This window comes from Rhineura floridana, chromosome 3 (genome assembly GCF_030035675.1).
Source record: "Rhineura floridana isolate rRhiFlo1 chromosome 3, rRhiFlo1.hap2, whole genome shotgun sequence".
NCBI lineage: Eukaryota > Metazoa > Chordata > Lepidosauria > Squamata > Rhineuridae > Rhineura > Rhineura floridana.
Window position 1 is genome coordinate 107,362,145 of NC_084482.1, and position 17,072 is coordinate 107,379,216.

The 17,072-nt window shown below is 41.6% G+C and overlaps 1 protein-coding gene across 3 annotated transcripts in view; it reads left to right on the top strand.

Moving 5' to 3' along the window:
• The first annotated feature begins 686 nt into the window (after positions 1-686).
• Positions 687-17,072, top strand: part of PKD2L2 (polycystin 2 like 2, transient receptor potential cation channel) — a 65,487-nt gene continuing 49,101 nt past the window's right edge. For 2 of the 3 annotated variants that reach the window (XM_061617236.1, XM_061617235.1), the window contains exons 1-7: positions 687-1,196; positions 3,839-3,940; positions 5,380-5,513; positions 8,685-8,941; positions 11,027-11,248; positions 14,971-15,199; positions 16,296-16,466. In XM_061617236.1, coding sequence (XP_061473220.1) covers positions 1,133-1,196; positions 3,839-3,940; positions 5,380-5,513; positions 8,685-8,941; positions 11,027-11,248; positions 14,971-15,199; positions 16,296-16,466 — 1,179 coding nt within the window. In that variant the 5' untranslated portion in view covers positions 687-1,132. Of the gene's footprint in view, positions 1,197-3,838; positions 3,941-5,351; positions 5,514-8,684; positions 8,942-11,026; positions 11,249-14,970; positions 15,200-16,295; positions 16,467-17,072 lie in introns of those variants that run through there. The other variant, XM_061617237.1, reaches the window with a different exon arrangement.

Here is a 17,072-nt window from a genome sequence, read left to right on the forward strand (position 1 = left end):
ATTCACTGCTGCAAAATAGCAGTTGTAATAGGATGCTGGGACTCAGATATTCCTATTTATGAGTCTGCCTCTAGGGATGCTTGGGACGTGGAGATACTTTCAAATACCTAAAGCAGCTCCATTTGCTCTCCCACCTGCCCTACTTAGGTACTTGTTATTAAAGTTAGAAGTGAGTTCAGTAAGTGATTTCTGAACGCTTAAAAATTCAGAAAGGAGAAAAACTGAACAGATGACTCAAAATTACATAATGAAAAAAGGACTTTTCAAGAAAGTAGGCATATCCTTGTTCTTACGTCTTAAAAAGATGTTAATATTTTAGAGTTAAGTGACAATCTGAGACATCCACATCAATTAACCTCACTATATTACCCTGGCAGCATGAAAATGACTTCCAACTCCAGACCTTCCCAGGATTAAATATAGCATGTCTCTGAATACCTGTTGCCGGGAGTCACAAGCAGAGCAAGGGTAACTCAGGTCCTGCTTGCTGGCTTTCCATAGGGATCTGGTTGGCTGCTATGAGGAAAGGATGCTGCTGGGTTATTGTGGGCCTTTGGCCTGATCCAGCAAGCTCCTCTGACCTTCCTAAGGCAGTCCTGGACTCCTGTAACTTTCACTGATGAGGTTGGAATTTCAGCAGGTGGAGGTGCTGCTTTAAGCGAGCAAAAGCCCCACTTATGGAAATTCCCACTTCCACACAACTCTTTATACGCAACTTCTGCGCACTTGGTGGGCTATCCTACCCCCCCATCTTTTATCAGCTGGGATATTCGCACCGCAATCTTACGCGCATCTACTCAGAAGTAAGCTCCACCGATTTCAGTGAGGCCTACTCTCCGGTATACTTTGCAGCCTTATTGTCTCACTGGAGTTAGGGGTTACAGTTCAGATTCGTGTCCTGACGCGGCGATTCCTCTTTGTGGGGAGGAATTTCGATTTGGCGTTGCTGGCTTTCCCGCCGCCGGGACACCCTAGCCGGGTGAACCGAAGGTGTGTCCCGTGGAGCAGCTGGACCCCGCCCTTCACCAAGGCAGCGGCGTGTTCGTTATTTCGAACCCAGAGAGGGGGAAGTGGCGCGGGCGGGGCGCCACAGGAAGAAGCTGCAAAGTTCGTTTCTCTTCCGAACACAGCCATGGCCGTGTCGAGTACTAAGGCCAACCAGGATTCGTCAATATTAGAGCGGCGAAGCAGTCTTGGTGTGTATGTCTGCGGGATGGAGCTAACACCTGGCGCAGCGGGGTCTAGGGCAGGCCTCGGCCGGCCGCCTTTTTGGCGGCATGGCCTAGCCCTGTCCCGTGGCTTGGCAACAGCTTAGGCCCAACTTCCCGTTCAACACACATCGCCTGTAGTATGGGCACCCCGCCCAGCAGTTTATTTCAGGGCACTGCCATTCCCATTCATTCCCGTTCTACACCGAGTTATAATTTAGGATGGCTCGAAGAAAGGGAGGACGGGGAGTCGCCTGCCAGGGTGCGCATATCTTCAAAGAGAATTTGAAGTCAAATAAACAGAAATGCTGGTGCTGTTCAAAACGTAGCTATCACTTTGACACCACGCTGCCACCATATTTCCAATCCCTTTGCTGTAGGAGTGGGTGACAAGGTGTGTTTTTAATGTATAGTTTCCAGCACCAAGTATCTGGTGCTGACTATGGCTTCCCATGTAAATGTGCTGCTGTTAAATACGTACGTAAATGTAAATAAGTTTATTTCGGTCGAAGACCAGCCAGTACAAGTGAACAGCGTACTCATATAATACATAATTACAAAAGGCAATCACCCAAAACTAATAAAAATGATAAAATCTTTAAAAAACTTTAGACCAACTTTTCCCTGCTGGCAATGGCGGCTACACAAAATTTAGCCACCATGTTAGTGACCCCTGGTTCTCGATCCTCCAGAGGTTGGTAGACAACTGGTGTCTCGAAGCCTCTACACATTTTGTACATGGGGAAATAAATGAAAGTGTCACGAAGATCTCGATAGAAGGGACAGTAGTTAATTAAATACGTACAGTAACCCTCACTTTCAGGTTTCTAACCAGAAGAATCTTTAGAGTACATATATGTTCTATGGGAAGTTCTGCTGTTGGCAATCCAAAATCTTGTACGTTACCCACTGTTCACAAGCCTTTATTTATTTATTTATTTGTTTGTTTTAAAATAAATAAATAAATCCAAAGTCTTTTACGTTACCCACTGCCCACAAGCCTTCAACAAAGGCAATGTCATTTCCATCTAGCAATCTAAAGGAATAAGGGGTGGGAATAAAAAACGCAAAAACCCACAAATCATTGATCTGTCTACATACACTACATCTATATATAATCAAGTTCATACCTTTTGTATGAGAACATAAAACAAGAAGAGACTTGTTGGGTTGCTCCAGACAGCACCTACTGGAACTCACAAGCATGACATGCTAGCAGTAGCCCTCCCTTAGTGGCACCTGGTGTTCACAGACTGCCACTGAACTGGAGGCTTCGCCCATCTAGCTACCATGGCTCTCCTCCATGAACTATCTCTCTTTTTTTAACTATTTAAATGTCTTCATTACATCTTGTGGTGGTGAATTCTGTAAAATGCAATGGCTTCTAGCTTCCAGCACAATCCTAACGATGTCTACTCAAAACTTGAAGTAAATTCTGTTGAATTCAGTGAGGCTTACTTACTCCCAGATAAATAAGTTTAGGTTTGCAGCCTTAGTTGCATTCTGTGCAGTCAGAAACTAGTTGATACATTTGGATTTACATTTGTCTTTTTCTGTGATCCACAGATAATTGAGAATTTGTTTTTCTTGCAACATAGAAGGTTACTTTTGCTTGCTTAGGTTTGATCATTCAGAAACTATGGGTGAGGATGATCTGCTCAGTCCTCCCCAGGACACAAGCACAGGGTTAGAAGAGGTCATGGAGCAGCTCAACAATTCTTTCCCAAGTACAAGAGGAAGAAATGCCCCTGGAAAGCCAGTGAGAGAGGCCACAATGTAAGGCAGCCTCTTCCACATGGCAGATGACTTGGGGCAAGCAATGGAAACCTTAGTGACCATGATGACAGACAACAATGTGTTAGAATAGCAAGATGTGTTTACTCGCATGGTTTTTATAATATCCATATGACAACAGGATTGGACTGTAAGAATTTACATGAAAACAAATCTATATTTTTGTGAAAGGTAGTGGTACTATACTGTAGATTTCAGTAGTTTCTTAAGTCTGTTATTGTTTTGTTAACAATGGCAGGTTTTACACATCTATGCAATTGTACAAAAAAAATAAGAAAACTACATGTAAAATCTTGATAGCTACATAACTTGCCATTTCTTTATATGGAATGCATTTTGAGTTATTAAAAATTTATAACCGTTATAAAGAAAGATTGTAAACAAAGTGTGCTTTATAAAAATGTTTATATAAATCCCTATTAAAAAACAAAACAAAAAAGAGGCAGTGCGTTTGTTTAGCATCACTTCAGCTCTGTAATTGTACCAGACATATATTCATGTTCTGTGTTCTTTTCTTTACCAGAGAATTTCTGCAACACCAAAATTATCAATGTACATTTCTCATTGTTTTGTTTCTGACTAGCACTGGCTTAAAAAATAATATTGTCCTGAACTTCCAGTTGAGGTAGCTTTTCCACCTCCTTCCAAGTAGAAATTAAGTCTTATAGGAATTTATCCAGTTAGTTTGATTGTAAGTCACTTTGGGTTCACTTTTGTGAAGAAAAGTGACTAATAAATTAAATAAATAATAAATAAATAAATCATTCATATCACAATATTTTAATTTGTTTTTCACATTTTCTTTGTGTTCTTTCTGAAAACCTCACATTTTATAGGTAGTGTGAAACCTCGACTGACTCATAGCAGAGAACTAGAAATGAAAACTACCCTTCAAGAGCTATTGATCTACATAATTTTCCTAACAGATCTATGTATATGTAAGTCCATGAACAAAAAGGGAATTGTTTACATGCAAACATTGATTTTTCCCTCCAGCAAACATTATTTCAAGAGATATAAAGAATTAATAACTTATTTTTCAAGCTGCATAGAGAAAACCTTGTCTGCAAACTATGATAAATGTAGGATGGGGCACAGAACCTCAGGCTTTGGGGCCTAATGTGTCCCTCAAGGCCTCTCTATCCATCCCTTTCAACTCTCCCCAGCGTACAATCCTCACTGTCCCTCCTTCACACGCTCCTTCAAAACTGTGTCCTTTCACTGTGATAATGTCTCTTGCTTGCCTAAAAGGATGATGAAGATATGTGTGTGTAGGTTGTATGTAGAAATCTCTAATCTTTAGCATAACTGAAATATAGCCTATTGTACAACACCACATCTGTTGCTCCACCCATTTTTGCCTCCAGATCTGCCTACCACTGATATTTGCTCCCTGAAAGATTGCCCATGAAGGAATGTGGCCCTCCTGCTGAAAAAGGTTCCCCACCCCGATATATGATATAAACCACCCACTGGTGTTATTCGCTATTGTTTTTCAAGTACTTCCTTGATGAAACCTTGACATTAATCAGGAAGGTGTTTGTTAATGAGATTTTGAATGTGATGAAATTCTATTCTACTTGTTCTATTTACTAGTTCTGTTTGCTATTCACTACCTGTTCTAACTATAAAAGAGTGGTTATAGTATGTGAGCAGTGGCTAGAGCAGTGTTTTCTAGACATTTGATATCAGGACACAGTTTCCCCACCTCTGACATTAAAACGCCATCCATACTTTACTCTAAACGTATATATTTGCATTTTCTTGATGAGCTCCCTGAACAATAGGCAAATATTCTCCCAACAATTGCAGAAACATAACAGCTGCCTTAAACTAGCTGTGTTGAGGCATTTGTAGTGTGGTGGTTAGATGGTGAGCAAGGTTAGTTACATGCTATCAAATTGTACCAGCTGAGTCATGACGGGATTGCTTCCAAATCTAGTTGTAGGGTAGTATGAGTCAGCGTACAGAGTAGTGAGAGAGAACTTCTCCCACCCAAGCTGGAGAGGATATTGTGATTTAAAGCTGGAAAAGCATAACTTGTGAATGCACATTAACTAAAGTGGGGTATGATTCCCAAGTGTTCATTCAAAGCATACAATATAATTTTGCCCTAACTTTCACACATGCAAAATCACTCCTTTATCCATTATGGCTGGTGGTGACATGTGGTTGTGTAAATGAGGGTTCTGTATAACACACCGCTTCAAGAGCTGCATATTTTCTACATTGGTGGGGTGATAATTGCCTTTTTGTTCTATTTGGCCTATTAATAAGACTCCAGAATTTTTATGACAGATGTGGTATTTGCTAATTTGAACAATCTTTCAATTTCTTTTTATTGCATAGGATTTCATCCTGGTTTCTTTCTTTTTAGTAACATTTGGAATGGTGAGCACAGATATGTATTATCTCAACAAAGTTATGGCGCATCTTTTTCTGGAAACTCCTGTATCTGAACAAGATACTACTGTCTTCAAGACTATGGGAAGCATTGCTGACTTTTGGCAGGTAACAATTTTTGTTTTTTTTAAGTGGAAAAGCATAACTTGTGGATAATGGTAACTGAAGTGGGATAGAAACAAGGGAGAAGGCATACTTTTAAAAAATTGCTGTTCTACAACCGTGTAGACTTTGGCCACTTTTTGTTTCCTCAGGCAATTTTATTATTGTTGTTGTTGTTATTGCTGCTGCTGCTGCTGCTGCTGCTACTACTACTACTACTACTAATAATAATAATAATAGAATTTATATCCTACCCTTCCTCCTGAAGGAGCCCAGGGTGGAAAGCAAAAACAAAACAATTGAAGAAGAAAAAGAAAAGAATACTAAAAACAGTTTAAAACATTCCAAAACATAATTACAATTAAAAATATTCCTCAACGCAGTTATAAGTATTCTAAAACACAGTTAAAAACATTCTTTCATCAGTGATCTTTGGGTTGCCAGGAACAGTTCCCTTGAGCCATTAATATTAGCATATAAAGCCCTAAATGGCTTGTGACTCAAGTATCTAAAAGAGTGACTTTCCCAGTATCAGCCACCTTGGACACTATTATTAGCATGCAAGGCCTTGTTGGTGCTGCCGCCACTGTGCTACCCAGTTGCTGCTGACTGTGACAGGGCATTTTAAGTGGTGGCTCCCCATTTGTCGAATGCCTTCCCCAGTGAAGTACATCTGTCTTCATCACTATTGACTTTCAGGAGGAATTTGAAAACATTCCTGTTTACCTAGGCATTTGATAGCTGAAGGAGACTGTTCCTGGATGAAAGTATGCTTTTAACTATAACTGTTTTTAGGATATTTTTAACTGTAATCATTTTTAGAATGTTTTTCCTTTTGTTGCTGTTAAATTGTTTTGTTGATGTGTGTGCCACCCTGGGCTCTTTCAGGAAGAAGAACGAGACACAAAGTCTAATTCTAATAAATCTAATTAATTCTAATAATAATAATAATAATAAAAATAATAATACATTTTGCCACCTAAGGCAAATGACAAGTGCCCCCTCCCATTCTATGTACAGATGCTGACTGAACTGGCAGTTGGATCTTACTTCAATACTGGCAATGGGGCAGCATCCTCCACTGTACCTGAGGGCAGCAGTTTAGTTTAGGGGATGAATGACAGGGTGTGTGGTAGAGGGGAATAGCCAGGAAGCTCAGGAGGAATGGCTGGAGAAGCTGCCATTGCTGCCTCCACTATTTACTGCCTGTGGTGATTCCCTCATTTTCCCTAAAGCAGTAGTTCCCAGTCTAGGGGTAGGAACCCCCCAGGGGGGTCACGAAGTCATCCCAGGGGGGGTGCGAAGAGCCAAGAGAATAATTATTTATTTTTAAAAAAAATTAATTAATGGCTGGTCTGTGCACTACCAACTTGCAAGCAGCCGCTTCCACCGCCCCTTCCTTCCTTCCAGTTGGCACAGTCAGTTTCTGCCACACAGAGAGCTGCACTCAAGCACCTACATCAAGAGAAGGGGCCAGCTGGGTTTACTTAAACTCCAGTGCTTCTCCCCTGCCTTTTGTCAGCAGCAGGGAGGGCAGATTGATCGAGCTGTTTGGTTATGGCTGTAGAGACAGAGGGATTCCCGGAGGGGTCTGCCTGCCAAAAAAGTAATGGGGTGGAGTTGCAGAGCGTCCCTCCATGAATTCATACCTGGGCACTCATTAAAAATTCAGTGTATAGTTAACTTATAGTACAATCAATGTATACATGTCTACTCAGAAGTAAGTCTCTTAATATTTAATGGAGCTTACTCCCAAGTAAATCAAATTGCAGTAATCAGACCAGACTAAGATTCTGCTGAAGCGCTGAAGCTGTAGTACTTTTTGGGGAGGGGACATGAGGCTTCACTGGTTAAAGGAAGTAAAAAATTATGTCTATAATACAAGGACTTAGGCTGCAGTCCTAACCAGGTCTACTCAGAAATAAGTCCTATAGAATTCAATGGAGCAACATCCGTATGGCGTAGGTTAGGCTGAGAGTTAGTGGCTGACCCAAGACAGCAAGTGAGCAAAAAGTGATGGGTAAAGTAAGTCTTAAAAATGTGAAGTTGCACACACTCAGTGTATTTTGTTGTTTATCAAGGCTTTGCATGTGTTTTTATACAGTTGTATATGTTCACTATATTTGAAAATATTTTGAAATACGTTAGCTTGCCCAAATTTTGTTGTTTTGACTTGAGTTCTTTACATGGTTTAGGGTTGGCATTAGGGGAGAGCAGGGCTTTTATGCCTTTATTATTTATTTATTTATTACATTTATATCCCGTCATTCCTCCCAGAGAGTCCCCGGTTTTAACAGCTGTGTGGCAGACAGAAATTAAATCAAAAATTGTCTTGCATAGTAATACAATTATGAGGGAAGCTTCACCTGTTGACATTCTGTCTGTTAGATATAGTATTATTATTATTGTCATATGGAGCTTCCTGAGCTGAGTGTTGAAGAGGAGGCATCGTTGTATATAGGTGGAACACTTAAAACCAGAGTCCAAATGCCCTGGCATCAACCAAACACTGCACTGGGTGGTTTATTTTATCTCCTTCCTTTCATTTCCTTCAAAAATTGTTGTTTATATTGCTATAACCTGTTCTGGGACCTTCTAGTGAATGGCAGGTAATAAATATCATCACTATCATATTTGTTTTTGTGATGAATAAAAAGTGACATTATTTAAGGATTCATAATGTATTTTTTCAATTAACAGACTAAATTACAACAATTAGCATGTAGAGGTTGCAAACATTTTTGAGGTTTCAAAAGGGGTCCTGCACTCATAAAGGTTGGGAACCACTGGCCTAAAGGTAGGGCTGGCCCTCCTTTTTGATCATGGTTTGTTTGAACAAAACAAACCTTGATCCCTGATTCAGACAACACTGAGCCAGGGATCTCAGTTTATTTCTTCTGTGGTCTAGCAAGGATGAGCAAAACAGCCCAGACTGGCGCATTCACAGTAAACCATCAACTGTGATTTACGATAATGGGGATAATGAGCCTATACCTCTTACTCTGCCAAGTGAAATCCAAACTATCAAAAAAAGGTAAATAAACATTTTACAAGGCCATTGTATCTGCTAGGTTTCTAACTATGGAATTTCAAACCATTTTTGATTCCAGGTAAATGTTTCAAAGGATGAGCTTGTTCTATTAAAACTTTAATCTCTCCTTATTTCATGTAATGTAGTTTGTAGAAGGACCACTTCTGGATGGCCTTTATTGGGACACATGGTATAATGATAATTCCACATCCACTCACAGAAACAGCAGCCATATCTACTATGAGAATTTACTGTTAGGAGTACCTCGAATTCGGCAGCTGAAAATTCGTAACAACACATGTTCTATCTATCCCTCTTTCCGGTCATTTATGAAAGTGTGCTATGGTAAATATCTCTTTGTACATGAGGATAAAGAAAGCTTTGGTCTTAAGAATGACTCTGAGTAAGTATATCGACATTTAATTTTCCTTGCTGTTCTCACTGTATCTCACGTATTTTAGCAAAATAAGATTAGCAGTAGGATTTGGCTTAGAAAGCACTGGGAAAATCCTATTAATAATGCATTTGTACTGTAAAGCAACATATGAGCTCAAGTAGTGCCATCCTGCTGATTTGCACCTGCATCAGTTTGTTCTGTATAATAGTGAACCACATAATACCCTGGTTTGGACAAGATAGGTACAAGTCTTGTGCCTGTGCTGTCTCTTCCCTTCTTGCTTGCTTCCAAAAGGAAATTTATTGTGAAAATGGTGCCACATGCTACTCATGCACTTTTTTTATTGTTTACACAATATCATAACCAAATATCAGACCATGCTTTCTCCTCATTTAATCCAGTTTTTTCACTACTGTGGGAACTCTGAAGTAAAAATAAACCAATATACACCTGCACATATTTTTGGCAGGCAGTTGGCCATGTGTTGGGTGACATTTTGTTGCTTTCCCTACATTACCACATTCCCTACTTCTGTTTGCTCCTCATCTAAGTACTACCTACTCATTTTGGTTCTGGTGGCAATGCAACCTTGCCTATTTCCACTGATTTCTGCGTGCAGAAGGCAGGTTTGCCGTACGCATTTTGGGCTCTGGATTTATTTTTAATAAGGTCTTGTGCAAAGCAATACTGCTTTGCCCAAGACCTCTGTTTTAAAAATAAAAATTGGCTTATCAGAAACTCCACTGACTAAGGCTGCAATCAAATACTCACTTACCTGGGAGTAAGTGCCATTGAATCCAATGGTCCTTACTTCTGAGAAGACATGTATTGGATTGCAGCCCAAGTCCCTTAGCCAGCTGTTTGCCACATGAGTAAAGAGCTTGAATGAGATGGTTACGGGGCCCCATGGCCACTATCAGGTGTGTGGTTCTCACGGAGACCTGCTAGCCAGCCCAAAGAATGATATGGCTGTGGCAAACTCACGGAGTTGCTGGGATCAAGTGGGGGCCAGCCTGCTTGGAACAAAGGATGGTCTGGTGCTATACTTCCTACACGTTTTCTTGGAATAAATGTTGAGCTAAGTGGCCTATAATTTTATGTTCCCTCCCAGATCCCTTAAGCATCTTTTTTTTTTTCATTTTAGGGTATAAATTTTAGAGTTTTAAATGCGTCTGGCTTGGAGAATATTAAATTAAAAGCAATGGAATGCATGATACCTAACTGAATGCTGCCACAGTAGATTGCGATAGAAATGAATCTGTGTGTGCGACAGTATCACTGCCTCCCCACTAAACCCCTACAACCCTCCCATTTGCCCGCTGTGAAAGAAGCTGGGAATATTCATGGAGTTTTTGTTGTTTTTAAAAGAAAAAGATACACAGGAACAGAATAGCTGCATGAATGCCCAGAATGGAAATGGGCAGTAGACAATGACGGGTGGAAGACCAAAAGAAAATGGATTCATTCCATCAAGCTCCACTCATTAGTGTGGATGGGAACTGGCGGAATAGCAATGAATGGATTATTATGACTGAAAAAATGGGAATGGGTGGAAGCTAATGTGCCAATCGCATATACAGAAAATTTGGGTCTGCACAACTCCCTTGCTTTTCAATTTGCCATGATTGAAGACTTCCAGGTTTAATTTATCATGATTTCCTATTACATGTAAATCAGGAAATTATGGTTACCATGATGGGAACAGATATGAACCACGGTTTCAGCTACTGTTTTATTCCAGTACTGGTAAACATTGTTTTCCACTGCCTAAAGAGTTATTTTAAATTCTCCTAAATGATGGATATTTGCTTTACGTTTTTAAATTTGCTAAATTCTGTTGGTTAACATTATTTGCAAAATTGTTTTGGCATTGTCTTAGGCTGTCATCTGCATATAAATAGATAGGTTATACATTTATTAGACAACTGATATGATATTTCCTTACATGGTATAGTGCCTGTGCACTGAGGGTTCAACAGAAAGTTATTTCTCCCCTTTTCCCCATCCCCATCATTTGCCACAATAAATAATTCAAATGGGGGAAAATGCTGTCTGTAAACTGAAGTGCCTCATTTCCCTTGTTTCCAACAGGTGGCATTATTCTACTTCTAAAACACTATCTCCATGGCATTGGGGCCTTATTGGTCTGTACAGTAGTGGAGGATTTATGTTCACCTTGCCCAAGTCAAAGACAGAAAGTGCAGAGAAACTTGCCTTTCTCAGGGACAGTAGCTGGATCACTAGAGGAACGAGGGCTGTCTTCATTGACTTTTCAATGTATAATGCCAATGTAAACCTCTTCTGTGTAGTCAGGTGAGTTCTTCTATTCTTAACATTAAATTTTCAAGGAAAATTAATTGGAATACCAGTCCTGTTGGGGCTGGCTTGGGGGAAACTCCATATAAGACTCCATTGAAAGGTCACAGCCTTACAAAACTTCCAAGCAGCGACAATCTTTGGAGGTATAGTTGGGCACTGCAGGGGCGTCACAACCGGGGTGCGGAGGGTGCGGCCCGCACCCGGGTGTCACCATGAGGGGGGTGACACCCAGAGCCGCCCCGCCCCATGCCGCCCGGCAAGGCTGCTCCAACTCCTCCTCGGAGGCGGGCGGGTGGGCGAGACCGGGAGCAGCATCGGCGGGGCAAGGGAGGCGCACCGGCGTTCCCAGACCTTCTCCAGCTGGGTGCCCCTCCGGCACGCGCCCTCCCAGGGGCATGGACGGGGTGCCTGGCCTCGAGTGTGCACGCAGTTGCGCGCGCACACAAGCCCAGCCACCTTGTCCATGCCCCTGGAAGGGCGCGCACCGGAGGTCCGCACCCCCCCGCACTCCCGCTAGTGACGCTGCTGGGGCACTGTGGTTACTTCAACCCACTTCCCTGTAGATGCCATTCCTCACTAAAAGTTACAAATGCTTCTGACACTGGAGATGCTGTGTCATCCATCTCTGTGCCTTCCTTCTTCCTCTCCCATGGGATCCAGTTCCCTCTTCGCTGTCCTTCCTATATCAGACTTGGGCTTGTACCTCCATGCACTGAGTGACTTGTGCCCAGTCATTAACCCCACTTTTCCAAACTCCACTCCTCTCTGTCTTACTCCCACTTCCCACTTTTGTCTGCTCACACTCTCCTTCCCATTCAGTGGCACACAGCCCTCCTGATCATTGGCCCCATCCTCAGGACCTCATTCTTCCTGACAGTCTTTCTGAGTCTTCTGTCCTGGGCTGTCCTCCCCTGACTGCCCACAGTATCCTTTATCAATCAAATTTCAAGTATATTTAAAGTTCAGATGCATCTTTTTTCTATGTCAGTACAACTTCTTTTCTTGTACTGTCCTGTTGATTTTTGTATTCTGGGTTTGCCTTTCACTGGAAAATCTTTTATACTTTTATTTCTTTATAAAATTTATATTCCACCCTTCATCACTCAGAAGATCTTCGTCAAAGCAAATCACATTCCAATAAAACAATACAAATACAATAAAATAATCCAATAAAACATTAAAACAAAAAAGCAGTAAATTAATCATCCCCCTACAACAAAACCTGATTGCTCGGTATCTGATCATACATACTTCCCAGTTTTTAAAATAATAGTAAAAAGCTCAAAGACAGCAAAGCCCATATTGTGCATGTTACTGTAAATCATAAACCAACAAGTACACAAGTAGATTGGTCTCACATCACTCATCCTGACTTGCACCAGGAGGAAAGAAATTATGATCCTTGGTTTTGCATTACATCTGAACCAGGGATTGTGGTTTGTTTCACTCTCAACAAAGCATGATCTAAGGCCAAAATTTGTGCTCGGCTTAGTGAACCTGGTTTGTTGAATCACAACAAAACATTGTCCCTTTTTCAGACATAACACTAAGCCAAGGATTGTTGTTTGTTTCTTCGCTTTGTGAGCATCAAGGAGTTGGGAACAGCAAAGTGGATACAATTTGGTCATGCACACAAAGCCGTGATTTGTGTCAGTGTCAGTTAACCTTTTCTGTGGCCAGTGGATCACACTGCATTGTTGAAAACCACTCCAGTGCTGCATGCCAGTGCCACCCCACACTCTTGCATACATATACACCATGCATAAAGCACATTGTATGGACACACACACCACAGCACACATGCACATCCATCACAGCATGCACACGGACAGCTTCCCTCGCAGTGATCTCCTCACTTCCTGCTCTTCACTGCTGAGCAGTGGTGAAGCTAGGGCTGTTCCTTTGGGAATGCCACTTCAAGGCTCTCCATGTACTTTCAGGCAATGATTCACAATGTTGTCAGCTTCTCTTGCCCCTTTCCTTTTCAGATGGGACAAGGGAAGCCTTATCTTACACAGTAGGACCCCACTTTTCAGCGGTCCACTTTTCAGCATTCCACTAATATGGCAGTTTTCAATTACAGTAAGGCTCCACTCATAGGTGCTTGTTCTGCTTTTATGGCATTTTTTGGGCATCGGGTGCCATTTTATTGACGGAGTTCCGTTTTTAGGCACGTTTTGCTTTTAGACGGGGGTCTGAAATATAACCTGCGTACCCATTTTGGAACCTGGAGTTAACTGGATATTCTGCATAGCCCAAGGATTTGTCCTACCAGCATGCCAGATCACTCATGCCCATGCTTGCCACGGGAGAGGGGAAGGGCCTAGCAGACTGAATTTTGTCTGGAAGTGAGCTAGAAATTTACTAAGCCCCCCCCCCCCCGCAGTCTCAGGTAATTAATCTGCAAGTTTTCAAAACATGGAGAGTTGTAAGTAAATCATGGAGGCATGGTCCAGCCTGGTCCTGCATTGGAAGCAGAGTAGGTGGAGTGGCTTCTTCCACATTGATTTTTAGCTGTGACAATGAATTTCTGTATTAAGGCACATGTCCCTTTTCAAGCCAGTAACAGATTCATGTATTGCTCTCTTTAAAATATTTAAAAAATGTAAGTGACTAACAGTCTGTCACCTCCCCTTGATTACACAAGCAGAGATGGGGATTTAAAAGGCTATTATTGTCATTATATCCAGCTGTGGTCTACATGAAAATATGTGCTCCTGCCACCAGTGTAGGATGGCTAAGGAGAGGGTGAGAGGTTAGGTCCTGTGCATTTGTGGCTGCCACGGCCAAGCAGCAGTTGAGGAGGGGGCAAGCCAAGACCAGGGGTTTGCACAACACCAGTGCTGTGCCTGTGCAGCAGTCAGGGTAGTATAATGAGATCATCTACCCTGTTGCTGAACGGATGAAACTCTTCCTCCATTGGCCACTTCAAATTGTGGTATATCCTTGGCACAAATCAAATCCCTTTTCCCTCCACTCCTTCTGGTTGCTGCAGGTTTAGCATACAAATTCTTCTATCCCTTGGTTTCTGTCTTGTTTTATAAGGCATTGAATTTAGGGTACTGCTCCTGCATGGACTGCATCTGATTTCATCTTCCTAAAAATACCACTGATGTCAGAATTTGAAATCTTAACTGAATGCTATAGAGTGGCAGCTCTTCTTGGATCCAGAAAACCAAATCATGTTCAAAACCTGTAAAGAAACAAAACCATCATAATATTTAGAGCAGGGGTGACTAGCCTTCCTTGGCTCAAGGGCCACATTTGTCTTGGTCAAGTCTCTGGGTACATACTAGCAGTGGATGTGACCAAAAGTCTGTGCAGGTGCCCCACACTCTTATATACACTCACAAACACAGGATGCATTTACGCACACAAACACACCCTCCAAATGTTTGATTGATGACCAGGGAGGGTGTGATTTGCATCCCCACCAGCACTGGACTGGGCTAAGGGATTTAAATTTCTCAGCCCACTACAGTGCCATGTCTACTTTATTTTTTTTCTTTTTCCCACCTCCTGCTACAAATGAGTGGGTCCTTGGGCCAGAAACTTTACTGGGGGGATCACATGAAACCCACAGGCTGGTAGTTAGCCACTCCTGATGTAGAGGTAATGGTGCAGGTGTCTTTGAAATTTCAGCAGGTAAACTTTATGGTTTTGGAACAGTCTGTATGTGTTACTGGACAGAATCCTTATTTACTTTCATTTCACAGGCTGGTTATGGAATTTCCTGCAACAGGTGGCACAATCCCCTCCTGGCAGTTCCACTCTGTAAAACTTCTCAGATATGTCACTTATTACGATTATTTCCTGGCCTCTTGTGAAATCATTTTTTGCCTCTTCATCTTCACTTTCATCTTCCAAGAAATTATAAAACTGAAGAAACAAAAAAAAGACTATTTTAAAGATGCCTGGAACTGGCTGGATGTGTTACTCCTCCTGGTAAGGCTCAGAATTTACAAAAAGGGAATAAATAGAGAAACCATATTTGGGGTGAGGGACAGGAAGCTATTGCTTTCTATTATGCCAAAAGAGAAAAGAGGAAATATTAGGTAGAGGGACAGATGTTCATTGGGCAAGGTAATGATGGTGTCTTATGTTAGAATCAGAGAAGGATTTTAAATGTTACATCCCTCATATGGCTTGTATGTGATTTACAGTGGGCATACTGGTTATCAGAATCATTTTGTATTTCTGCTTTCCTTAAAGTGCTTGAAAATGCTTAGTGTTTTATTATTGCATGATTACATAAGAGCCTGAATACATTGGCTGCATACACACCATTCATTTAAAGCACATTCCCCGCCCCCCCATCCTAGGAACTGTAGTTAAGAGTGTTGGGAATTGTAGTTCTGTGAGGAGTAAACAGTGCCTAGATTTTTGCGGGGGGCATGGTAGTGGTGTGTTTTAAATGTATGGTATAAACACAGTTTAAATTGATTACATTCAGTGTGGTCCCGTATGTCTGTTGAGTCCAGCAACCTCTGTTTCCCTCTCCTTCTGTTACAAGCTAACTACAGTTTAGTGTTATATCCAAAACTGTAATTTAACTGTTTTACTGAAAGAAACCAGCTTCAGACCTTGGCTTATTAAGGTGGTTTTATCTGATAAACCATGGCTAAGATCAATCATTGCTGAGAGTTCACACATAATGCTAAAATGGCTAATTGAAAAATGAAGGGAAAGCTTCCAATTCCCTCCTTGCAGTGTGCTTCTGCCCATTTAGGATTAAAGATGGAATTATATGGCAGATGTCATCTTCCTTTTGTGGGGAAGATCACTGCCTAAATTGAAGCACCGCAATGATCCAGTCTTATACCATCATGCTGAAGAACAGCATGAGTTATGGCGTTTCATAAAATAAAAAGGCTTTCTATATATATCCCCTTCTCACATACATTTCAATATATACATGACGTGCAGGCAGACATGATTTGCCTCCCATAGTCCTTTATTAAACAACTTCATTAAGGTGTGAAGAATATTTCAGATAAATCTAAATTGTAGCCTCACAACCCTTTTCTTTTTTTCTGCCCAGTTGTCTGTTTTTGCTATTGCCTTCAATGTTTACCGAACTATTGAAGTATCCAGGTTGATGGAAGATCTGCTCTCCAATTCAAATGCTTATCCAGACTTTTATTTCCTTGCATTCTGGCAGACCCGTTACAATAATATGATTTCGGTGAATGTATTCTTTGCATGGATAAAGGTATTGCTGCTCAAGTTACTAAATATACTGACAATATTGTCTTTTTATACTTCTTGGGGCAAACTTTAACCGTAGAGATAAATGCTGCAATCCTGTTTTAAATTAACTGAAGAACTTTTACATAGGTGTCTATAGATATTTCCCTCTTAACCTCTACATTCATAATATCTAAAAAGGCTAATCCTGTAGAGCAGGGGTACAGAACCTCTGGTCTGCAGGCTAAAATTAGTCCAGGAGGTCCAGTTTGGACTGCAAGGCCATTTTCCCCATGCCATGCCCACCCCATGAGCTGATGACACTGGTGACATCAGCTGATGGCAGGGAGAAAAGGGTTAAATCCTTCATTGGCTGCACACACCTCTTCCCATTGGGATAAAAGGCTCCTGCAGCCAAGGCAACCAGATTTAATCCCTGCTCTTTGGAAGATGAGTGGGGCTTAAATCAGCGATTCCCAACGTGGGCGGTAGCGCCCCCCTGGGGGGCCGTTACAGCCTTTCAGGGGGGCATTGGCGTCACTACAAACTTTAGGGGGGCGTTTGGGTTCATTAGGGGGGCGTTGATATTTGGCAGTCTGAAGTTGAAGCATTTAAGTTTGCCGTCCACAGA